Consider the following 26,899-nt stretch of genomic DNA (forward strand, 5'->3'; position numbering starts at 1 on the left):
TATACAGTTTTCCACATTACACATTAACATTAACAGGGAAAAAGAAGAAGCAATACAAAGCAGAGCCACCTATACATGGCACTCACAATAAGTTGCTTCTGTTTAGAGCTTTATTTTTTACATCAGTGCAAAAATATATAGAGCTGTTACATTTATCAGTGTCTATAAATCTTTCTATTTAGGAGTTTACAATGCAGTGCTGTGAAATATGGAAATGGTGAAGAAGGGTCTATAGATAAAGAATGTAGATAATTGTCAGCGTGTCATGCTTCAATAAAGACATACGTCCCACTAAACCTCCAAAAAGGTTTGGAATTCTGGCAGCATAGATAGGTGCCATTTAAAATAGAAGTTCCTCTAAGCAACAACTTGGTGTTTGTCCAGATAATGGCCACCAGCCTACTAATATGTGGGAACTGTTGAGGCAACTTCCAATTTCCCCTGAAGGAGCTGAAGTGAACACAGAATCTCAGCACAGTTCTGGAACTCTGATACAATTAGAATCCATCAGTGTAGATATAATACAACTCTGTTAGGAGTTTCATTTGATATCCCTTGTGGACTGCAGGGATTTCAGCTCTGCCCCTTAATGTTTTACTAATAAATCATATTCTCAACTTGATAACTCCCAATCAACTTTAAACATTTGCTCTTAGAGAAGTTTTCCTTCTCTGTAGTGCCATAGCAATGTCCTCTGTAGTGCCAATGGCTCTCTAGTGCTTGCATGTCACTCCATGTTGCCTGCCCGCATGATACTGCTGGTGGTCACATGACTCACCTAGTTCAGTTACCTGTTCAGTTGGTTCAGGCCAACTGCCTTTTGGACAGTGAGGAGAGGAGACATGGAGTGAGAGTGGTGATAGATAAAAGTGGATAAATTGCGATAGAGCTTAAATAAAATTTAAAAAACCAGTATAGGAGGAGAGATTAACATGGAGGTGAGAAAGAAGAGGAGTCGGAATTCGGAGGAGGAAGGACAAGGCGAGAAAAGGAGATGGAGTGATGGAGATTTAGAAGAGAAGAAGAAAAGCCTGGTGAAAAAGAAAACCAGTGAAGATGGGGGCAGTAAAAGGAGAAGGAGAGAAAGAGAGCTGGAAGAGAAGAAGAAAAGCCCCAAAGAAAGGAAGACCAGTGGAGATACGAGCAATAGCAGAAGGGGTGATGGTGATTTAGAAGACAAGAAGAAAAGCCTGGTGAAAAGGAAGACCAGTGAAGATGGGGGCAGGAGAAGGAGTGAAGGACAGATAGAAGAGAGGAAAAGCCCCATACAAAGGAAGAACTGTGGAGATTGGAGCAATAATAGGAGTGAAGGTGAGTTAGAAGATCAGAAGAAAAGTCAAATGAAAAAGATCAGTGTAGATGGGGGCAGTAAAAGGAGAAGGAGTGAAGGACAGGTAAAAGAAAAGGAGAAAAGCCCCATGGAAAGGAAGACCAGTGAAGATGGGAGAAATAAAAGGAGAAGGAGTGGAGATGAGTTAGAAGAGCGGAAGAAACACCCCATGGAAAAGAAGACCCGCCAAGATGGGAGCAATAAAAGCAGGAGGAGTGAATTAAAAGACAAGGAGAAAAGCCCCATAGAGAAGAGTGAAAAGTTACAGTTAGAAGAAAAGAAAAGTCAGTTGGAAAAGACCAGTGAAGGAGTGAATAAGGATCAAAAATCAAGAAGTCCAGAGGATCCCTTAGAAGGTAAGAAAACCCAGTTGCAGCTTTTATGCTTAATCTCTCCCCTAACTTTCTAATAAGAAGTTGCCCCATAGGATTTATCTGCCCTAACTTGCTGGGATGTCTTTTTAACAGGATTTCAGCAAATAATATGTTTGCCTGATGGTTATAGCTTGCTGATTTACCCAAGGTCTTGTTCTGATTAAAAATTACCCATCTTTTTATTCATTCTTTCTTCTTTTTTTAATCTTGGTATGAAACTAGGGCTGGTTTACTATAAGGGAAAATAAAAATCACCAGTGATATTGCCAGTATCAACCAATCAGGGCTGGTTTTCTATAGTATAGGAAATTAGTAATATCAGTGATGATGCCAATGTCAACCAATCAGAACTGCTTTCATCTTCTACCTTGTATGTAACTGTTCAAATCTAATTACTGGTTGATTCTGATGAACATCACTATCACTAATGGTCTGCCGTGTCAATATGTCAGAAACCCAGGCTTCCAGCATTTCTTAATATATAATCAAGGGTTTAAGTTTTCTGGGAGATGTATTCATGGGGGCCATCTGGGGGAGGCACATAGGTGTAGGTGTCCCCTCTCCAGTCCCTTGTGCTGCCTCATATTAAGGAGCCCTGCCTTGTGCTTGCTGATGGGTTTATTAATATATGCTATGTACAGGTTATTTGTAATACAAGGTACTAATGGAGTTTTTTTCCCTAACTAGGTGGAAGCGCAGCGAAGAAACTCTGTGTGGATATCAGCAGACCTGTCCCCCTGGATATTAAGAACTACAGGTTTTATTCAGAGCTGGGAAAAGGAGGCTTTGGCCGGGTAAGTGAATTGTACCCTAACCTTTTAGTTTGTAAACCCTATTGTACTCTGTAATCCTTGTCTGTTATCCACCATTTATTCCCTGTTTGCTATAACTGCAGTAAAGCACTGCGTATCTTGACAGCGCTATATAAATAAATGATGATGAAGTGAAAGGCTTCCCATAAATGATTTCTCTTGGTATAAATCATAGGGAAGCAGAAAACATAGACGAAAATAAAGTAGTTTAGTATTATTACTCACTGTTTTGTAAATACAATTCTGAGAATATCATTATAAAGTGGTGATATAGAATGGGACATTTATGTTGGGGAAGGAATCACTGGAAGATACTATTTCTAATTAATTGGGGAGACTAAACCTCCCGAAATCTTCATTATTCTCCACCTATGGTGTAAAGTGAAAACAGATAACTTTTTCATTTTAGCCTCTCAGTGTTTAGCATTTATCTTTACCAAACACCATGTCATATCTAATATTTGCCCTTCGTTATTAGGTGATGTTGGCTTCGTTTACACCGAAGAAGCAACTGGTAGCAGTAAAGATCATGCAGAAAAGTCCAGACAAGAACAACTTCAACATCATGATGAAGGAGGCCCGAGTGCTGTCGGTCGCTAGAGGAAGCACATTTTTATGTCATTCCTACGCAGCTTTTCAATCAGAGGTAAATACTGCTATTAATTGCATATCATCTCTTTAAAGGGAATCTAGCATTTAAATGAACTTTTAGCATGATTAGACCAGTGTTAGGCAAACTATGCGGTGGGGTCTCATTTGCTCCTCATACATGGCTGTTTCTATATCTCCATGGAGCGCCAAGATGTTGCTTTCCACTTATTCACATTACCACTTCTATTCAGACAGTTTTAAAGTTTTTGGGTAGGAGGATGGATATTCTAGGTCTCACCTTCTTCTATTCTCTCTTTAACAGCTGGAATCCTTCTTCGTCCTGGAGTATGCCAGCGGGAAATCTTTAATGCAAATGATTCTTCGCAAAGGAAATCTGCCAATGGCAAGAATCATGTAAGTGACATTAGGACCCATTTACAGTACATGGGACAGGGAGCAAACTGGAAAGAATAGATGCAGCCCACCATGTTTTTCATACTTTGCTCACTGCCTACCTCTTAGTCCTTAATAGCTCTTTGTTCTCCATAATGGCAGCAGTGTATTACAGAGGGACAAGCTTGAGTAGCAGTGTCACCTTTCCTGCACCCGAACTTGTGTTTCATTCAGGTGCTCTAGTTAAGTGGGTGCAAGATGCGGCCTGGCCCTGTACCCTTGCCATAGATAAGTACAGGGCTGCTTTGTACCTGAATTATATTAATTGTTATTACAGAGAAATTGGGGTACATATTCCAAAGGTCCATGTAGTACTTATTTGTCTGTATAAGCTGCCCACTTAATGAATTTTGTTCTGCTGCATATTGTCAGGCCCAGACTGGCAATCTTGAGATTCTGGCCAATGCGAAATGAGTTGCTAAAAGATGCCATAGACTTACAATATCACCCCTCCCAGCGCCCCAACCAATGGCCCATTTTTCATTTCTTTGGTTTAACCTTATTAATAAGAACATGAAAAGTTTTTAAGGAATTTTAGCTGGATCACTTTAATGGATTTTCTCGGGGACAGTGTTACTAGAGCTCTTTTATAAGTGGAAAACGCTGGGCACTTGAATGGGCTGAATTTGTTCCCATAACAAGTTACATATGTAGCATGTTTGCCTGTGCTGTCAGTAAGACGTGTTCTGCACCCTTTTGTATGTTACACTTAGATATTTGCATCAGATGCAAGCACAGAGAACACTGCGAGGCAACTCTATAGTTAACTGTAACAAATCCTATGTAATGAATGTGATGTAGGAACAATGATGATTTTCTTTTTGTAAAAGGTTCTACACAGCGGAGATGGTGGTTGCCCTCCAGTTCCTGCACTCTAAGGGCATCATTCATCGGTGAGTAAATTCTCAGTATATTGTGTTGTCTCTATGTGCTTTCTGACACATAGATTCACTGAGTGATGATGGACTGTCACCACTACATGTGCTGTAGGCAAGCATTTCCCATAGTAGCTACTCATCTCTCCCAACTCGTTTTTAAATTAGTCAATACAAGAAAGCACTTACACAGTCAGACTGCAGGGTGCTGTTAGAAGTCATGGGACCCCCATACTACATAGAACTCCCCCATACAAGTCCAGGTTTTTATCCCACTGCCAGGTTGACCCCTCACCCCTGTGGGAGGTGGGCAAATCCAACAAAGTAGAACATGGCCCCAATTAAAAGAATGTAGAATATTTTACAGAACACACACTCCGTTCTGCTCAAACATGTCAACATCCCCACCCAGGACCACCATGAGAAATCACAGGGCCCCATATGACAACATTTCCTGGGCCCCCTGGGCTGCGCCCACCGCAAGCCCCACCTAAAGGTCCGCCCTCCCCACCACACAGTAAAAAAAACAAGAAAAATATTGGTGGCTCGGGTTCCCACATGTTAATAAAAAGATATTGGTGGTCAGGGCCCCCCATAAAAATATATTGGTGGCTAGGACCCAACATGAGAAAAAAAAATTGGTGGCCAGGCCAACCCCCCCCCCCACATTATAAGAAAATTGGTGGTCAGGGCCCCTTAAACGTCCATGCCTTCCCAAAGTCAGCAGGTCTGAAAAAGCAGGGGGGCCCGGCTAATCAAGTAAGTGTGGCGTGGCCGGGGCCCCCCTTACCCTCGGGGCCCCATACAACTCTCCCCCCTGTCCCCCCCTGATGGCTGCCCTGTCCCCACCCAAATGCTACTAATTCCCTCTGCAGGTCCAATATCTTTTTTATTCTATGAATTGTACCTTCACATTTCCTTGGGTTCTCTGTTACTATTGGCCCCCCTGCAGGATCCCCACTCTGATGGCAGCCTACTTATAGGGGCAGTGGAGGGCAATGTTGGTCCCGAGAACTGTTACCTATTTAAATTGCTCCTAATTCTTATCCTACAGTGACCTAAAACCTGACAACGTGTTGGTGGACAGATACGGCCATATCAAGATCTGCGACTTTGGCCTCGCCGCAGAGAACATCTTCGACCAGACAAGAACCAACGGAGTAATAGGAACCCCTGGATACCGCGCACCAGAGGTGACAACAAACATTTAAAATACAAACATATTCACCTTTAAATTAACCTTTAGTCTCATGCAGAAATATTCGGAGACAATTTGCAATTGGTCTTCATTTTGAATGATTTAGCTTTTTGTTCAGCTGCTCTCTATTTTGGAGTTCCAGCAGCTATCCGGTTGCTAGGGCTCAATTGAACTTAGCTACCAGGTGCTGAATTGAATGAGAGCCTGGGAAATGAAAATGAATGGGCCTGAATATAAAGATAAATAATAAATGTTTCAGTAACAACAAAACTGTAGCCTTACACTGCAATATGATTTTGGCTGAAGGGGGTCATTAACCCCATCTGAATGCTGGAGAGAAAGGCAAATAATTGAAAAATTATAAAAGATAAAAAACTAAGACCAAGGCAAAGGTTGCTAAGAATGTGACGTTTTATAACATACTAAGAGTTGACCTGAAGGGGAAAAACAACCCATTTAAATGAGAACAGCATCTCTGATAATACCACACGTATTTGATCTGTGCTCATTTAATATTAATTAATATTATTAATATATTAATTAATAGTAATACAGAAGTTAAATGTAATCCATCTGCAATTTAATATGGAAATAACATGTTATTTTATGTTCTGCAAGTACCCTATCAAGTTCATGACTCATGTTTTCTCTGTAATCATTTTGTTTCATAGGTTCTATCAAAGGCAGAGTATAACGCAGGCGTGGATTGGTGGTCTTTTGGGATTACCATGTACCAAATGGCCACGGGCAGCTTGCCATTTTCACCATCAGGCAGTATTTTAAGGCAATTCTTTGCAATAAAGAAGAATACGCCGTATTACCCATATTATATGAGCAAGGAAATGCTGGACCTCCTGCCAAAGGTAAATATCCAGAGCCAGATTTACATAGCAGACGCCCCTCAGATTTTCATCCTTCATCATCATTCATCTTTTTCACCAGAGCAATGGGGATTGGCGCACAGGAAATTTAAAAAAACTATTGTATCTCATGCGCATCCCCAGTGTTTCTGAATCATTGTGGGTGTGGTTGGGCAGCACGCCGCCCCCTAAAATCCTGCCACCCTAGGCCCGGGCCTTGGTGGCCTCTCTACAAATCCAGGCCTGTTAATATCACCCAAAGAACAATTACAGATCAATTAGTATAGTGTGTGTATATATATATATTAGTGCTAGGAGGTACATGACATAGCACCTGCAATATTAGAATTCATGTTTCTTTTTAGCTTTTGGAGATGGATGAGAATCAGCGGATCGGTGTCAACGGAAACATCAGGGAGCACGCTTTCTACAGCACAGTGAAGTGGGAAGAGCTGGAGAACCGGAGAGTGAAGACCCCTTTCCAGCCAGGAATGGTAAATACATGTGCTATATATGATACATCCACCCACTCTCACACATTGGGTTGGGCTTCACTTAGATAATAAAACATATTGCTAACAGTAACTTTCCCAAAGTTCTAGTAGTATCCAAGACTGATAAAACACAATTCACCTTCAGACTTCACCCAAACTGGACTTCAGCTTGGTCTCCACTGTGGTAATCACTGTAACAAGGACAGATAATCACGTGTCCATAGTGAGGTTAATGGGTCCCTTATTCATTTATTAACAGTTACCTTTTTCAATAGCTCATTCCTTGGCCCTCAGAAACTTTTTGTAATTTTATATCTAGTATAGGTAAATCTAAAAAACAACTGGACTTGCTGAGCTGAAGATATTTCACTACTCATCCGAGCAGCTTCTTCAGCTCTTCAATGATTACTCAGCAAGTCCAGTTGTCATTTAGATTTACCTATACTAGATATACCATGACCTGGATGAATGAAAATCTTCATAGTCTTTTTGTAATTTTATTTCCAAAATAAAGTTGTTGGGTTTTGGTGGATAGTGATAGTCTGATTTTAACTTTCCCTGCTTCTCATTTTTCTGGGCATTAATATCTGAATCCAGTAATCACTTTTTACAGATAATTAAAGCCACATATTAAGTTACGACTTATCTTGAGTGAAATAAAGTATGTAAGAAGCACCTTGTTTCCTTTCATATAGCCATCAGCAGATGACTTCACTGAAATCCCGCTGTCATTCTCCTCTCAAATTCGGAACGAGGAAACCAACTTGGCAGATTTCTCCCACGTGGATCCCAGCTGGAGTTGGCAGGAGTAAGGCATTGGTTCTAATATGGGAAAACATCAATACTGCCTGGACAATACAACAACCTGGGCCAATTGACATCATACCCTCTATGGCAAGCTGCACCTCTCAACAACTCATCCACCTGCGTCTGCCATCAATGTCGCCACCACACGGGATCCCTGGCTTTGACTTGGAGAAGAGAAAAAGAAAGAATGGAAGAGTTAACCATCGTGAGTATAAATGTTAGATGAAATGAGACAGTGTAGAGTAATGTAAAAGATTAGGCTGGTTTTAGGTCTTTAGATAAAATGTTATACAATAGTTTATGGACAGGATAATAGATATTATATAACTATTGACAGGCAAGCATCTAGAATAAGGTAGAAAAGAAAACATATGCTCTATAGAAACTTCTCTTAAAATACATCTAAAATCATTTTCTTTTAGGGAAGGAAGGGCGGGTTGTTATCACTCAGCAGCCGCTGAGCTCCCTAATGGTAAGTAGTGGTAAGTATACCCCCTGGAGACTTGATTATATGGGGGTTTATTGTTATCACCTTACCATTGTATATATATATATATATATGTCTGTATGTGTTTGAGATTGAGTGTGTGTGTGTGTATGTGTGAGAGTGAGTGTGTGTATGTGTTAGAGTGAGTGTGTGTGTGTGAGAGTGAGTGTGTGTTAGAGTGAGTGTGTGTGTATGTGTTAGAGTGAGTGTGTGTGAGAGTGAGTGTGTGTGAGAGTGAGTGTGCATGTGTATGTGTGAGAGTGAGTGTGTGTGAGAGTGAGTGTGTGTGAGAGTGTGTGTGTGTGTGTGTGAGAGTGAGTGTGTGTGTATGTGTGAGTGTGTGTGTGTCTGTGTGTGTGAGAGAGAGAGTGTGTGAGTGTATGTGTGTGTAAGAGAGAGAGAGTGTATGTGTGTGTGAGAGTGTGTGTGTGCATCAGTTGAATTAGCTATTTGCAATGCTCACCCATTCCTTGAACAGGAGAACACTGAGTTGAATTCCCTTTTGGAATCCGCAGGCATTTCTGTATTGGAAATGACCTGTTCTCCCTTTCAAGGAATCAGTCACTAGTATCAGGTTATTTTTATAACCTGGTGCTTCATTAATGGCATGCCAATACGGGAGCAATAGAATTGAACCCGTACACTCCCTATGTGGCATTGTATTTCCTTTACAAGGCTACTGTCGATCCAGGGACATGTCCGATTGCCATTTTGGAGTCAGGAAGGAATTTTTTTCCCCTTCTGAGGCAGATTGGAGACCGCCTCAGAAGGGGGTTTTTTGCCTTCCTCTGGATCATCTAAATTTATTTAATTGCAAATAATTGCCCATTAAAATATAAATATAACCTAAATACAACCCCATGAAAATGGAAAAGGCATGTCAAAAACTAAATTAAATAAGGATGTCCCAGGTTGACTTTTATAAACCATTAGTTAGAGGGGAGCAGGGTTCTTGGAGAGGCTACTAAAAGAAGAACTTAATAATTATAGCATGTGTGATATTCTGGAATGTGTATGAATGTTGTATGGTTGTGTGTGTGAATGTGAATATTGGCTCTGTTGTAACAACTAGTCCAAAAAACCCAGGTCCATATTAAGAATAAATTGCAGGTCAGCTCAAGGATGGGGGGAAAGGTTCATAAACAGACTGGGCAGAGGTGTATGACCCAAAATGCCAACTAGGAACAAACGTATTCTTACCATAGTCATATGTGGTCAGCTTAATAGGTCCATCATGATTCCTGTATCAGTACTGTGTATATATCATCTAAACCTAAAAATCAAAATTTTAAACTAAATCTAAATATGTTTGAGTAAAAGTAAATCTAAATATGTAAAAGCCAATGATGTGTGTGTGTGTGACTAGTCAGATACCTCTCAGTATTTGCTGAAGAGGAAAGGTCCCATGACAGTTTATGTCACTCCATGCAGGACCAGAGAGGAAACTATTGCAGCAAGTGATAGGGTGAGCCATTTGCTGCAATAGATGTGTGAATGGACAGTAACAAGAGTTGAAGCCTTGACGTGGCGTTACTGCTCACATGGGTAACCATGTGCTAATTCAACCACTTGTGAGACTTGATTCTAACATGTTATTATTAATAGTATGCAAATTGCCTTCACCTCCTACTACTTAATATATTCCAGCTTTGTGCAGTGTTCATGAGTCATTCTGATCTATTCTTTTCAGTTTTCATGGTGGAAGTGGTGGAATATATATATATGAGTAACAGGGCTTTACAGCTCCAGCAGATCGTAACCAGAGAGCACTGTGCTTATTGCTGCTCGGAGGCTGCACAACAAGCTCTAACATTTAGGAGGAAAACTGATCCTTGTCTGTGTGATGTAATAGATTTGATTGTGACCTTAGATTGTAAGCTCTGTTGGGGAAGGGACTGATGGGAATGATGTATAATCTCTGTAAAGGCTGCTGATTATTTCAGCATGTTGTCAATAAAGGATGATGATAACAATATAGTTATCCATCTCCCCACAGGTGTTTCCAAGAATAACCATCGAAAAGGTAAGAGGCACACCAGTGACATTGTTTAAGCATCTGCACGGCATTACTCACCCCGCACCTTTCACAATAGAAGTTTGGAGTCTAGATATTGTACTAATGAGCAAATAAAAATAATAGAAATAAACACATTCAACACTCATAACTGGATTACATGAACCTGTTTGATTTTGTTTGTGATGATCTGATGCTTGAGCTTGATGGATCTGAATCTACCATAAAACACATTTTGTATCTTGCTATGTGGGAAGCATTTGGGAACAAATACACATAGACAGAAATTGATTGGGGTACATACACATGCACATACGTGTTGGTTAATGCATCCAATAACATAGGGTTATCTTTTAGTTGGGAGGTGAGTGGAGGTAGCCACTGTACAATTGTGATACCGGTGTCACATTTCTGCAGTTGTGTGAGCTTTGTGTTATATCTCCTGCCCCAGCACTAGAGATATTCAAATTTACATTAGAATAGGTTTTGTTAAAATTTGAATGTGAAAACTCGAAAATTCTCATTTATTATTCAACCCTTGATAAATCTGCCCCTAAATGAACCCAATAGGCTGGTTTTTGCTTCCAATAAGGGTTAATTATATCTTAGTTTGGATCAAGTACAAGATACTGTTTTATTATTTCAGAGAAAAAGGAAATCATTTAAAATAGAGTCTATGGGAGACAGCATTTCTGTAACTGAAAGCTTTCTGGATAATGGGTTTCCAGATAACGGATCCCATAACTGTACTGTGCAGGTGCAAGTCTACAGTGCCGATTTTTTTTTTTTTGTCAAATTCGTGATTGCGTTTCTTTCCACGGAGAAAAAACAAACCACAATTATTAATATCATGAGTTTGTTACAAAATGTCCAAAAAGAAAGGAACCACCAGAAGAGTTATTGCAGTCGCACAATCTAATATTTATAAATCAAAAGTCATTTGTGTGGACAAAAGTAAAAAAACAAAACTGGAAAATGTATCAATTCAATTCATGTGAGAAATTCATAGGGATTCAAATAAAGTTCATGTGATAAAAAGAAACTGTTGTTTGTGGTCATTGAATCAATTGTGCAAATTATTTAAATATAAAATACGCCCCTGCTTCTTATTGTAACTCCACCGGAAAAAAAATGCTTTGTAAGGCTACAAACTGTATTATTGCTACTTTTTATTGTTCATCCTTCTATTCAGGCCCTCTTCTGTTCATATTCCAGGCTCTTATTCAGATCAATACATAGTTGATAGGGTAATTTAGACTTTAGCAACCGGATTGCTGAAATTGCAAACTGGAGAGCTGCTGAATAAAAAAAGCTAAATAACTCAAAAACTACAAATAATAAAAGCTAATTACAAATTGTCTCAGAATATCATGCTCTATATCATACTAACAGTTAAGTTAAAGGTGAACAACCCTTTTCAGATACATGAAAGTTTTTAAATGGGTCTCTGTTGTGCCACATTTGCTATAATATATTGTAGTATATTTAGTAACAGTGTAAGGAACCAAAAGACTCCAGCCCAGTGAAATGTATTACTCGCCCACCCTATAGCACAGAGTTGGGTAAAACACTAAGCGCAGATTCACGAAGCGCTGAATTTGCGCTAGCGTCCGCTTTGCTCACATTGCAACACTTCATCAGGTTTAGATTCGCCAGGACAATGCTAATTCACTAAATCCAAAGTTGCGTCCAGGGCACCGAACGCTTGTGAAGTAGCATTAGCGTTACTGCGGCAAGCGAAACAAACTATTTTTTGTGGAAGTCCTATCTACTCTATTGCACTTCGCCTGGTCTGAGGTGGCGAAGGCAAGTCTGGCGCAAGAGGCAACGTTCAGTAAAATACAGATCTTAGTGAATTTGCGTAGTTACGTACCTTCGCCAGGTGTAAGGGAGCAAATTACCAGGTGTAAGGGAGTCTATCTCCTTCTCTAGCAAAGTTACGCCTGCACCCGTTCGAAGTAACGAATTATGTCACAACAGGGTCGGACTGGGGGGCTTGGGGCCCACCAGGGCTACTGCCCCAGGGCCCCCTTCGGCTTTTCGGAGCGCCATGTCGCATTTGTCCATGGGGTTTCTAAGTATGCGTGCAGCGTGACATCAGTGCGCTCGCGCAAAATTTTCAATTCACCGCGACCCCCGACAAAGAGGGGTTGCGCCACTTAGAAGTGGATCTGGGCTGGCCCACTGTGTCACACTGGTGAATTTTTCGCTAACGTTGGTCACTTCGCCCTTTAGTAAATAAAAACACTAAGTTTGCCCATTTGCAGTAACCCATAGCAACCAATCAGCAGGTAGCATTAACTGCCAGTCATTTTAGTGCAATGGCACACCAGGAGATGAATTGCCAGTGATAAATCTCTTCTACTGTGGGCGACTTATCTCCAGTAAAAGCTTTCCCATAGGCAATAATGTGAATTGCTGGTGATATACCCCGTGTAGCTTCAGTCTTCCAAATTTGAAGTTTCTGCTTGAGTCCCCCACACACCAGTGAGAGAATGGCTGGGGAAAGTGGAATTCTTTAGAACTATAGAAGAAGCAGACCCCTCATTATGTGCCCCCTTGTGGCTGCGGAGTTTATAGTTACGCCACTGCCTTGACATAATTTTTTATGTTTGTTTGTTTAATGATGTTGATATACATACAAATAAAATGGGATGAACCTCTGCATCTCATTCCCTTGTGATCCCCTTGGGTATGAAAATTGTCCATATTTGGAGATACTGAAGTGGTTTCATTACCTAAAGGTAATGGATTTGAGAATATCCTCAGGGCATTCCTGACCCAATTACTATCACTATCCCTTCTGCCTGCCCAGTATTATACTGCAATGTGAGATTTCAATGCCACCAGCTTAATTGGCGAATAGTATCTAGAGATGGAAAGAATCTATCATTTTTGGATTTTGCCAACATGGAACTGAATTGAAGCCCTTGTTTGCATATTCAAATGTAAGAACATTTAAAAAACGGAATATATTATTAGCAAAAACTTGTCATATTCAGTTGTCCAGTGCAGTTAAGCCACATGACTTTATGGTTTGGATTCTGTATGAATCTTGCAAAAAAATGCTAGGATTCAGCCAGATCCCAAACATATCCATAATCAGGTGCATCCCTATTAAATATATCTTTGGTGACATATATCTAGTAACTTGGATAATAGATGCGGCTTTAACTTAACTATTAGTATGTTATAGAATGTGCCATTTTTAGCCACTTTTCAAATGGTCTTCTTTTTGTGTTTTATTTGCCACCTTCCTGTCAAATGGGGGTCAGTGAACCCATCAACAACAATCATACTGTTCTGTTAGGATTCAATTTTATTGTTATTGTTACATTTAATTGTGTATTTTTCTGTTCAGACCCTCTCCAAACACTTTCCAAACATACCAGGTTATAATGGTATATAGAACCCCAGAAAGCAGCTTCTGAAACTCTAAACTAGAGAGCTGCTTAATAAAACTACATCATTCAAAAAAATCTTCATCCCAGAAATGTATGATGATATTCTCTGCATTCTAGAATTACATTTGGAACATATTTTATGCATAATGCTGTACAGGTTTGGGACTGGTTTTCGCGACCTGGGGGTCTTCCGGATAAGGGATCTTTCCATAATCTGGCTCCTCCTACCTTAAGTCTACTAAAAAAGACAATTTAAACATTAAATTAACCCAATAAGAATGTTTTGCTTCCAATGAGGATTAATTAAATACTAACTGGGATAAAGTACAAGTTATTGTTTAATTATTACAGAGAAAATGGAAATCATTTGAATAATTTTAAAATGGAGTCTATGGGAGATGGCCTTCCTGTACTTCGGAACTTTCTCAACAATGGGTTTTCAGATAATGTATCTATCTTTTTAAAGTAGTCATTTCTTCCTGTACATTCACCAGTCCCCTAAACAAGAGATGTTCTATGTATCACTCAGCAGGAGCACTGGGATAAAGGCTAGAACTGCAGGCTGCCTTTAAACACAAACATGAATCATTCTTTAAATAATTTGATGCAGGAAGAGTTTAACCTTTTCAAAAACCTGAAACCAATCATTGTGTAGCTGAGCCTTTAAATAAATAAATCATTTGCTAAGTAACTCAAATAGAAAATGTTTGAATTGATGTAAGATTCAAGGACAGCAAAAGAGAGAAAACAAAAGCAGATTCCTCTTGTAAAGTGGACAGACTATGCTACTGGTGATTGGCCTAAGTTGCCTGGTTGGACTGGGGGTCATGGTGATCCTGCTTGGTGTACTTTCCAGGTATATGTTTTTAACTAAGAGGCAGGCAGAGAACAGAAATAGAGATGATGAAGAGGAGGATGTTTTTGGAGACTTCTGGGAGTCCCATCCTGGGGGTACACAGCTGATCTACAAACCCTCTGCTCTTGCTAACTGGTTGCTGAGAGATCTTCAACGTCAGTCATTGCTACAATCAACGGATTGGTGGATGAGGAAATGGCCTCATATTCAGACAATTATTCAGAACTTGCTCCCGGCTGACAAGATATTGGAGTTGGCCCGGGATCATCTGCAGCTGGCTGATGGCGGAATAGTTGCCTTGGACTGGGTAGTTGGACCAAGAGGTATTTTAGGAACTAGAAGAGGCACCAATACAGCCGGAAGCCCACCGTTGCTCTTTATCATTCCAAACCCATTTGGAAAGTTGACAAAAAACACTGAGCAATTTTGCCTTCGGGCATTAGAAAAAGGCTTTTACCCAGTAATTTTTAATAGGAGAGGGCAGAATGGCTGCCCCTTGGTTACAGTGAAGCTCCAAGCTTTTGGGGAGCCAGCAGATCTGAAAGAGGCTGTGAGTTATGTACGTTTTAGGCACCCATCCTCCTTGTTGTTTCTGATCAGTGAAGGGTTAGGATCAGGACTTCTGCTTTCCTACCTGGGGGAATGTGGTTCCTCCAGCTACATCACAGCGGCCTCATGCATTTCTCCAGTCTTTCGTTGCCAGGAATGGTTTGAGACTGGGCTACCATGGCTGTATGACTGCCTCCTGCTTCTCTATCAGAAATTCCATCTCAGTAGGTAGGTGCATTAACGGAAAGAATACATTATGGGTGCATTTTCTTTGGTCAGCATTATTTTTAGCAAAACAAATAGAATAGTTTTTACTCGTATATAGTTTTTAGTAATAGTTTGTAATGTAATAGTTTGTAATGTAAAAGTTTTTACTCAAGATGTTACTAATCTTCAAGTTCTCAACACACAGACGATCTTTCACTTTGACCCATTGCTTATAAACAGTACTGAATGGGGAAGGAATTATTTCTATAATTCTATAGAGCTTGTCATCAACCTGTTGCTTATTTGGCTCTGTTGTATATATGTATACAGTAAACTGCACATTCAATATATGCCTGACTATGCAAACATAGATACCCTAGACTAGAGACAGGTGAAATTGCAACCATTTCTATGCTGTAGTGGCATATTTGCCATGGAAACCATGGGCATAGAGAGCATGTTGATGGTTACCTTGGACACTACTACCACTGTGTCCATTACCACAAAGGAAATAATTTGTCATCGTGGTCAACTATGATTTAAATGGTTGTGGAACCCACTTCCATGGAAACAATGGTGAGAGGTTGGTGACCATACTGAAGGCCATTCTTCTCCTTAAAGGGCATGTACAGTCTAAAATAGAATAAGGCTAGAAATGTTGTATTTTGTATACTAAATATAAACATGAACTTACTGCACCACAAGCCTAATCAAACAAATGATTTATGCTTTCAAAGTTGGCTACAGGGGGTCACCATCTTGTAACTTTGTTAAACATCTTTGCAAGACTAAGACTGTGCACATGCTCAGTGTGGTCTGGGCTGCTTAGGGATCGTCATAAACAAAGCTGCTTGAGTTCTGCATGGCTGGGAAGTAAGGCGGGGGCTCCCCCTGCTGTTCATAAGTATGATTGTTTCCCTGCTCAGCAGTTAGGGACGATCTGACAATTCCTATCCACAGCAGTAAATAAAGGGGAAATTTCACTGCATACAGTCAGGTTTCTTATAAAAACGGTACACATTTTTTAATTAAAGTATATTGGAGATAGGTTTCTTTAAAGCAAGTAACAATGGGATTTTATTTTTTTGCCTTACATGCCCTTTAAGAAAGCACTGGTAAGAACCCATCTACAATATACAGTTTAGTTTTGGTTTCCAGTGCTCAATAGTGACATTATATTAATAGAGAAAGTCCATACAAGAGGGACTAAGTGGATAAAGGTTTGTGAAGGTGATGGGCTGATCTAAAGTCAATGGTATCATTACTATCATTTCTTACCTATGGTTGTTTTCTTTATTGCAGATATTCCACAGCCCTGGCAGATGTTTTCCCCATGGAGAGAGTTTTGAAGAGCAGTTCATTACAGGAGCTCCACCAAGTACTATTTTGCCAGTGCAAAGGTGAAAACATTAGCTGGGATGAATATTGGGAACACAATGACCCCCTGCGGGACGTGGATGAAGTTGCTGTGCCTGTCATGTGCATCTGTAGCACAGATGATCCCATTCGAGGACCTGCTGAGAAGACGCTTCCCATTGAGCTTTTCAGGACAAACCCATATTTTTTTTTGTCGCTGACGCATTATGGAGGACACTGTGGTTTTCTTACAAAGTCAGATGTATCGTGGAGCCACAAGGTTACTTTAGACTATTTTAGCTCTATAACAGAGTTCTTTCAGATAGAAGAGAAAGCAAGTGTCCTGCCTAGAGGTCGCAGTTCTGTCACGATAAACCGGCGAAGAAGAGAAACGCTGCAAAGGCGCGATAGGTCTGTCACTGATCTACATGAAATGTTTAGTTGGAAAAGGTCCTATACCAGGTGACATATTATAGTAAGAGACGGTATGATCCAACAATAAACAGAAACGGGTTAAAAAGGAGACAAGCCTGACGCATTACATGCATAAGCTAGAGATTTGTCATAATAAAGAGCTGTCCAGCTTAGGCACACAATTTGTCACCCTTCTCTCATTTTTTGACATATTTAAACAAATTGTGAGATTATACTGGTGTGTCTGCTTCCTATAAATATTCCAAAAATATTTTTGTTTCCTCCTTGAATTGCCCATCATGGCACATGTTGGGTGAGAAACGAATACATAAATACACCTGGTGATAATGCAATTTAAAAGGCAAACTATCACTCCACGGTAAAACAGACTCCTCCCACATTTGCAGTGGCAGGGTGGATCGCAAAACTTTCAGACAGTCGTATTCACCAGCACGTCACTAAGCCAAATCAAACCAACTTGTGTTTCAATTTATACTAAAACCATTCCATACACAAAAAATAGATATGAATTTAATATTTAACTTAATACAGGAATGCGATCTGTTATCCAGAAAACTCCAAATTACATAGACTCCATTTTATATGAATAATTATTTTTACTTTGCTGTAGGGCACCAGTGTTATCCACATTGTCACCCTGTTGCCTACAAGTATATTTATTGTAAGTAAGGAGACTCCTGAGGTCATTGTTTTTTATTTGCAGCTTCACACTATGGAAATTTACATTATTGACTGCCTCCGTCCTCTTCAAATGTCCTATATTGCACAAGAAATATTTAATTCTATAGTTCTGTTGAACACTGCCTGGCATTTGATCCCCGTTTAGATTTCTGCCTGGAGTGTTGTGGACATAATAGTTAGAAATTTGGCCATGTCCTTTAGTACCTCTTAATACACAAGCAGTCAGCAAACCTAATGCCTTTCACTGCAAATTGCGAAGAATAATATTTTTGGGAAAAAACGATACAGGGGCTCTGGGTCCTTCTATTGCAGCACCATGCTGGGATTCCCAGTCATCTCAAGGATAGACATGGATGCAGATTTAACAAGACTTCAATTTCAAATAAAAAAAAAAACTTCTCAATTGCAAGAATATTTTCAACCCCCCCAAACCTGTTGAAACACACACTAAAATCACATTCTGTGCATGAATTTTCAATGAGTCTGCAAAACCTCAAATCTCTTTTTAAAAACTTAAATGTGATAATAGCTGGAATTTATAAAATATAGCTCCCATGTACTTCGACGGCAGTTCACCAGGCTTGTGTTTGTAACTCTTGATATTAAAGGGCATGTAAAGTCTAAAATAAAATAATTGTTAGTCATTGTTATAACTAACAATGAACCCATGGTGGATACACCTATCTATACGTCTCTCCAAATTTCTTCCATCGGCTTTGTTGCTGTTGTACCAAACCAAAGTACAAAAAAAACAGGCTAAATATTTGGGGCTATATCATGGCGTCTGCACCTGAAAAAAGGAGGGACATTCTGCACCATGTAATAAAGTGTTTTATACTTTAACTGGTTGGAGTTCTTGCCACTTAGGGAAAAAAACATTGAACATGGGGAGTCACATTTATCAAGGGTCAAAATTTGAATTCATGTTTTTCTTAAAACTACCATACGCTCCCATAATTTGAACAATCAAAATTTATTAATAAAATCACATTTTATGAACTCCGACTAATTGAATTGACCCGAAAACTCGAATTCGATTTAAAAAAAATTATTTATTTTGCCAAAAAAAAACTAGAATGTGAGGAAGGCTGCAAACATCACCAAATTGATCCCTGGACCTCTCCTATTGACTTATACAGTAATTCGGTAGGTTTAAGGTGGCGAATAGTCGTATTCGAGTTCTTAAAGGGCCAGAATGTGATAAATCTCAAAATTAAAATTGAATTGAGTTTGGATAATTCACAATTTGCGAGTTTTGACCAAAAAAAAAAAATTTACAATTTCACTTAGACCCTTCAAAAAATTCGTTGTTTTCAGATAGATCATCAGAAATAATGACTTTTTCCAATGACTTTCTATTTTCGATGTGTAACTGTATTTCTAATATTAAAGTGTCATTGTTCACCTTCTGGAGCAGCTCTGAGGGGGGGGTCGCCGACCCTGCAAACTATTTTAAATGGATACATTTAGTTGATACATTTCTTATCTTTGTCCCTGCTGAGCAGAATCTCTGGGTTTCATTACAGGCAGCTGTTAGAATTGATACAATAGTTACTAATACTCCAGAGATACTGCTGAGAAATGTATCAACTAAATGTTGCAGAATTGTAACAGTTTAGAGTCTGTGCCTGAATTACTGAAACACCAGAGACACGAACATTCAACTTTAAACTTTTTGAGAAAACAGAAAAAAATATTGGAAAGTAATTGAAAAACGTCGTTATTTCCAGGGAATCTGAAAACAATTGAACTGAAATATGTGTTTGGAAGGTGAACTCCCCCTTTAATAAATCTTCCCACAGTGTGTAATGTGGTTATGCACAAAAATGTGTGGCTTTTGCCCTAATGCATTTGGGGTAATTATCCACCTGTCACAGCTTCTCATAGAGACGTAGAGGAAAAGAAGACGCGCAGTGCCCATCTGCAGCCCTTAGTTTGTGCTTTTAGCCTACACAGCCTGCTGGTGAGACTGAGGCATCATACATTTGTACCTTATAGGTATTGACAATGAACACTTTTGTCATTGTGATTTTGTAGTAACAAAACAAAGCAGCGGACCCACAATGTGTACTAAAATTACTTTATTACAGTTGATTTTTTTTTTTTTAACATTTCCTTTGCTATGGTACAAAGGATAATTACAAACAAAATATTACATAGGATTTATTTTCTTTCCTTTTTCTGACAACTCCGTAACAGCTTTAAATGCACAATCTATACAATTAATACAGGTTATACAATATATTGTGAGAAGAATACCAGAATACTGACATTACACTGTACAAATGAAACCCTCGCTGTACAAGAGCTCAGTGGGCTCACTCCCTGCAAATACCTTGCACACCCGCAGAAACAGCTAGAGAGGATGCCAATGGGTCCAGGGACTGTGCTCATTGGGTGTCATTACAAGACATTTTGAGGGTTACCATAAAACAATCCCGGGATTAAGAAGCTGTGAAGAGTCTATAGCACATCTATTCCGATTTATTTTGTCCCTCGTGGCTTTGTTGGGATAAGGAATAAAAACTGCAGTGATGGCGTCACTGTGCCAGATGCAAATATGTGACCATGAGCAAAATGCAAAGCTGGGAGTATGTGTATAGTTGTCACTGTATGAAATAGAAAAATAGAATTGAATCTGCTCGGTACCGAGGGACGCTCTTGTGGCTACAATCGTGGCCTTGAGGACGTTTTTGCTATGTAAAGAGGATATAAGGCACGGCAGTGGGGGGTCATTAAGCGACACTCTTGCATCACGCAATACAAAACTGCACCCTGTAGAGCGTTCACTATAAAAGACCAGATCAAAATGGAATAGAACGTTGCACCTTTTAACTCCCACTGAATTAATCTGGGTCTTAGAAGTACAACATATTAAAGGTGTTCCCTGTTGGTCGGAAAGGATTTCCCTCTCTAAACACCATCACTTCCCGAGGGAGGCTGAAATCTTCATAAATAAACGCAGAGGTGAATGTATTCCTGATATCCGTAGCCTTGGCTGATGCACTGTGCAAATATATAGTGAATAAAGTACCCCCCTTGTAAAATATAAGGATATTATGTTACCGAGGAGTTTCATGACCATATAAAAACACGAGGCCGAAGGCCGAGTGTTTTTATACAGGTCATGGAACTCCGAGGTAACTTCTAATATCCTCATATTTTACAACTGGGGGTACTTTATTTATTATAATACACAAATTTAAGTAAGTCATGTGACAGAAATTACATCAGAACTCACCGTTTATAAGGATATAATTTACAGGATATTCATAGCTTTTGTGTATTATATATATATATATAATATATACTACAGAAGCTGGAGAAGGATAACCAGATACCAGCTAGGTCTGTGTGCCCCACTGCTTCTATATTTAGGGCTATGACACCCATCAATTTGATTTGCTGCAATCTTTTCATTCAAAATACCTTATATATCGGGGAATTGCTTTCTGACACCCATAAAGTGTATCAGGACACCAGGCTGTAGGCTCTGTGTTTCCCCATACATTATAATGACAGGAGGAATTCCTGGGAAGGTTGCAGAAAGCAAATTGATGTGTACGGGTTATTTATCATCTAGAAATGGTTATACTGAAGGATCTTATTTGCTGGAATGCATCAAATCGGAGTGGTAACTTTGGATTTTGAGCAACCAGTATAACTGTGAAACTGCAGCATGAAAGGACCTGAGCATTTAATGCCACAATAACAAACTCATCACATGAGTAAGAAAAGACGTGCTTTTAAGGCTTTCAAGTTAGCTGGTACAGCCGAAACATTTATAAGGTACAAGGAGGCCAATAAATCATGCAAAGAAGCTATAAGGCAAGCTAAAATTGCTATAGAAAAGGATATTGCAGCAAGCAGTAAAAAAAATCCAAAATTATTTTTTAAATATGTCAATAGTAAAAAAATGAAGCAGGAAGGGGTGGGACCCTTACTATCAGAGGGGGGTCAGCTGGTTGATGAAAACAAAATAAAAGCGCAGATTCTGAACTCGTATTTTTCATCTGTCTACACAAATGAAGAACCAGTAAGTGAAGGTTTCCTTCTTAACACTCCCAATTCTAGTAATACAACTAATGATGCATGGTTCACACATGAAGAAATTCAAAAGAGACTTGAACATGTTAAGATTAACAAAGGTCCAGGGCCAGATGGTATTCATCCCAGGGTAATTAGCGAGCTTAGCTCTGTGATTGCCAAACCTCTTTACTTAATTTTTCAGGATTCATTGAGATCTGGCATTGTGCCGATAGACTGGCGAATTGCTAATGTGGTGCCTCTATTCAAAAAAGGATCCCGTTCTCAGCCTCAAAACTATAGGCCAGTTAGTCTGACGTCAGTATTAGGAAAGCTTTTCGAAGGGTTATTAAAGGATAAGATACTGGACTTCATAGAAAATCATAATACTATGAGTTTGTGCCAGCATGGTTTTATGCGTAATAGATCTTGCCAGACTAACTTAATTTCTTTTTACGAGAATGTAAGTAGAGACCTCGATTCTGGGATGGCAGTGGATGTGATTTACTTAGACTTTGCTAAAGCATTTGATACAGTGCCACACAAAAGGTTACTGGTTAAATTAAGGAATGTTGGCCTGGAACATAGTATTTGTACCTGGATAGAGAACTGGCTAAAAGATAGACTACAAAGAGTGGTGGTAAATGGAACATTTTCTAATTGGACCAGTGTTGTTAGTGGAGTACCGCAGGGCTCTGTACTAGGTCCCTTGCTTTTCAACTTGTTTATTAATGACCTGGAGGTGGGCATTGAAAGTACTGTTTCTATTTTTGCAGATGATACTAAATTGTGCAGAACTATAGGTTCCATGCAGGATGCTGCCACTTTGCAAAGTGATCTGTCTAAACTGGAAAACTGGGCAGCAAACTGGAAAATGAGGTTCAACGTTGATAAATGCAAGGTTATGCACTTTGGCAAAAATAATATAAATGCAAGTTATACACTAAATGGCAGTGTGTTGGGAGTTTCCTTAAATGAAAAGGATCTAGGGGTCTTTGTAGATAACACGTTGTCTAATTCTGGGCAGTGTCATTCTGTGGCTACTAAAGCAAATAAAGTTCTGTCTTGCATAAAAAAGGGCATTAACTCAAGGGATGAAAACATAATTATGCCTCTTTATAGGTCCTTGGTGAGGCCTCATCTGGAGTATGCAGTGCAGTTTTGGACTCCAGTCCTTAAGAGGGATATAAATGAGCTGGAGAGAGTGCAGAGACGTGCAACTAAATTGGTTAGAGGGACGGAAGACTTAAATTATGAGGGTAGACTGTCAAGGTTGGGGTTGTTTTCTCTGGAAAAAAGGCGCTTGCGAGGGGACATGATTACACTTTACAAGTACATTAGAGGACATTATAGACAAATGGCAGGGGACCTTTTTACCCATAAAGTGGATCACCGTACCAGAGGCCACCCCTTTAGACTAGAAGAAAAGAACTTTCATTTGAAGCAACGTAGAGGGTTCTTCACAGTCAGGATAGTGAGGTTGTGGAATGCACTGCCGGGTGATGTTGTGATGGCTGATTCAGTTAATGCCTTTAAGAATGGCTTGGATGATTTTTTGGACAGACATAATATCCAAGGCTATTGTGATACTAAACTCTATAGTTAGTATAGGTATGGGTATATAGAATTTTAATTAAAAGTAGGGAGGGGTGTGTGTATGGATGATGGGTTTTCATTTGGAGGGGTTGAACTTGATGGACTTTGTCTTTTTTCAACCCAATTTAACTATGTAACTATGTAACTAACTATGTAACATTGCTGAAAACCTAATTTAATGCTGGGGAGCCCACCTTCAATGTACAACAAGAATATGACAGCAATGAAAATAATCTGGTATTCCACTTTGGGATGAAGAGATCTCTATGATCTGCCATGCAAACCTGGGCTCTTGCTGGGGTACCAACATGCCTTGGTTTCTGCAGGTGTGCGTTTATTACCATCCTGTAAAACTAAGTTAATTGATACATTTTATTCTAATTAAAAAAAAAAAGGTTGATTTTGGCCAAAAGACCATTTTTGTCCCTATGTGGCAAGTGTACAATGTGAGAGTAGGAGTACAGATTCAGACAATATAATAATGTTTCCTTTTAACTTCAACAAAAAAAAATCAAATGTGCAAATAAAAGGGGAGAAACATGCCGGGAGCATGGAAGGAACCCTGGAAAGCAAGGAGAATGTAAGGATGAAGATAAAATAAGATGCCCAGAGACAGCAGGAATGTATTACAAAATAAAAACACATTGCTGGCCCCTCTGGAGGAGAGATTGCCCTGCCACTGCTTGGCTGCCAGATGAACCTACAACATGTTGGCGGCAGTGAAAGGAAGATCCCAGCAAATGCTAAAGAAGTACAAAAGATGCACAGGGTCATGAACCATTGCAGAAATCCAAGTTTCTAGTGCAGGGTTAATCGAAAAGAATTTGACTGCAATGTATCCCTGACCCCTCGAGAGGACACGTACCCTACACATAACAACACCACATTGCTCCTCTAACCTCTTCTGCAATCGACATATTTTGATTCTAGATTTCACATTAACAGTTTCTCCATAGGAAGCATTTCCTGATGCTGCCCCACTTAGTTGCATCTCTTAATGCAGTAGGAGCAATAGAATGGAGCAAAGACGCATTCAAAGATGCTTTTAAATGAAGGGGTGCTCTACTTCCATATTCATGATATTAGCAGTGTAAGAATTGGAGCGGCTCCTGCTATTCAGCCCAAGCTGGAAGCGTCTCCCTTCTTAGATGTATCTCACAATGTGGCAGGGGCAATAGAACTGAGCAGGGATCCATCAGAAGATGCTTCCTGATTCCATAAATTAAGCCTTTGACCTTCTAGGGTCAAACCGAAGGGGCCACTCTGGTTTGACATTCATGACTTAAAAACAGCAAATATATACAAAACATGTAAATTGAAATAGTGCTCAAAGAAAGAAGTAGGTATTTGTCCCCTTTAATCCCTTTTGCACCAGAGAGCTTGTTAAAATGTGGCGTCTATATAAGATGGTACCCTCCAGTGCAAAAAGGTTAAAGACAAAAGAACCACCAGATTAAATGAATGGAAGCAGGCCGGCTTCATTCGGTAGAGATAACTTTTTAGAATTCATATTAGTAGTTATGTTATAAAGCTCAAGCTTTTATATATATATATATATACTAGACATTAAGCCCGTTAAATTAACGGGCGCTAGAACATATGTAGTCAAACATTCGCCAGAGACGGTAAAGAGGCAAGACGCTCTGTGAGGAGCTGGTGGAAGTCTCTCTCAACCCCGACCCCCCCATTTACCTTTACTGACTGCGCCGCGGACTCCCCGGTCACACATCCCACAGCTCGAGCTGCTCCTCTGTCACATGGTGCCGGAAAATCGCTAGCGCAGGCTTCGCGAGTGTTCGCTGCACTTCGCCAGGCGAATTTTCGCCTGCGCTACGCAAATTCACTAAAGTGCGAATTTACGCTCTGGTTGGCGTCTATCTACTTCGCTAGCGTAAATTCGCCAGAGATGGTCCGTGGGGCACATGCGCAGTAGCGCAATTCCACGGACACAGGGACTGGACGCAGAGACACTTGAACTTTATTATATAGGATAGGATAGGATTGTTATTGTACCCCCAACAGTCTCCCTGTCACCTGAGACAATGTGTTTATCTCCCCCGATGCTTCCTGCTTCCCCACATCCGCCACTGCTTCTTTATCCCCCTGGTCCTACTATATCCCCTGGTCCTACTATATCCCCTGGTCCTACTATATCCCCCCCGGTCCTACTATATCCCCCCCCCTATCCTACTATATCCCCCCCGGTCCTACTATATCCCCCAGGTCCTACTATATCCCCCGGTGCAACTAGATCCCTCCAGTCCTACTATATCCCCCCCGATCCTACTATATCCCCCAGTCCTACTATATCCCCCAGGTCCTGCTATATCCCCCAGTTTTGCTAATCCCCCCGGTCCGGCTATATCCCCCCGGTCCTGCTATATCCCCCCGGTCCTGCTATATCCCCCCCCGGTCCTGCTATATCCCCCCGGTCCTGCTATATCCCCCCGGTCCTGCTATATCCCCCCCGGTCCTGCTATATCCCCCCGGTCCTGCTATATCCCCCGGTCCTGCTATATCCCCCCCGGTCCTGCTATATCCCCCCGGTCCTACTATATCCCCCCCCCGGTCCTACTATATCCCCCCGGTCCTACTATATCCCCCCAGTGCTACTATATCCCCCGGTCCTACTATATCCCCCCAGTGCTACTATATCCCCCCAATGCTACTATATCCCCCCGGTCCTACTATATCCCCCCAGTCCTACTATATCCCCCCAGTGCTACTATATCCCTGGGGCTGAGAGCTCAGGTCTCAGCCATTGTCGCTGCCAGACAACCCTTCAGCCCTCGGCCCCTGACACTGCTCATTTCCCTGAGTGTCCCTCGCCCTACACATCCCTGTCACCTCTCTCTAAATATATATATATATAGTGCCACATCCCCAGTAGTATCAGCAGCAGCAGCCGCAGGCTGCAGGCGCGGGTCTCCCTGCAGAATCCCAGACACATCCTCCTGCCGGGGCAGCTCCAGAGGGAACCGGGTCAGAACGAAAATTTTCCCTTGTAGTGCGCGGAACGTGACCATGTAGCGCCTACGCACACCACACGCGACGACGTCGGAGTCCACACACGACGTCACTCAGCGCGTGGCCATACAGTTTGCGTCTGTGAGAGAGGATTGAGCACGCCACAGATCGCACAGGGTAATTCTTTCAATCTGACTGCTGCCTGGCTGCTAGTAATCTGCAATTTAAATCTCTCCCCGGTGTCTCTCCCCGGAGCACAAACTTGAGCGCTAGGAGTGGCATTGTATAGACATTTTTCTGATTATAGTACCACAGTGCTCTCATAGAAAGTGTCCCAGCCCATTTTAAAGAAAAGAACACTGACCTGGGATAGAAATTAAGCAATTTTGTAACCCATCCCCAACTGTGAATATGTTTCATTCTCCTTTAATTATTCTTATAACAAAACACAGGGAATTGTAATGGACTCCTCTACATCATAGTCAATTGGATTTATCTGCAGGTAGAGAACCAAGCCAAACCCTCCC

At 40.5% G+C, this 26,899-nt stretch overlaps 2 protein-coding genes across 2 annotated transcripts; both read left to right on the forward strand.

Annotated features, from left to right (window-relative positions):
* The first annotated feature begins 791 nt into the window (after window positions 1-791).
* On the forward strand, window positions 792-7,820 carry LOC121399827 (protein kinase C delta type-like). Its single transcript, XM_041581675.1, has 9 exons — window positions 792-1,686; window positions 2,392-2,498; window positions 2,995-3,162; window positions 3,430-3,521; window positions 4,391-4,453; window positions 5,490-5,628; window positions 6,305-6,496; window positions 6,859-6,987; window positions 7,683-7,820. The coding sequence occupies exons 1-9, from the start codon at window positions 933-935 to the stop codon at window positions 7,797-7,799; spliced, it is 1,761 nt and encodes a 586-aa protein (XP_041437609.1). The 5' UTR covers window positions 792-932; the 3' UTR covers window positions 7,800-7,820.
* Window positions 7,821-14,410: 6,590 nt separating this feature from the next.
* LOC121399828 (protein ABHD15-like) lies at window positions 14,411-17,352 on the forward strand. Its single transcript, XM_041581676.1, has 2 exons — window positions 14,411-15,332; window positions 16,614-17,352. The coding sequence occupies exons 1-2, from the start codon at window positions 14,482-14,484 to the stop codon at window positions 17,131-17,133; spliced, it is 1,371 nt and encodes a 456-aa protein (XP_041437610.1). The 5' UTR covers window positions 14,411-14,481; the 3' UTR covers window positions 17,134-17,352.
* Window positions 17,353-26,899: the final 9,547 nt, after the last annotated feature.

Source organism: Xenopus laevis, chromosome 2L (assembly GCF_017654675.1).
Source record: "Xenopus laevis strain J_2021 chromosome 2L, Xenopus_laevis_v10.1, whole genome shotgun sequence".
Classification (NCBI taxonomy): Eukaryota; Metazoa; Chordata; class Amphibia; order Anura; family Pipidae; genus Xenopus; species Xenopus laevis.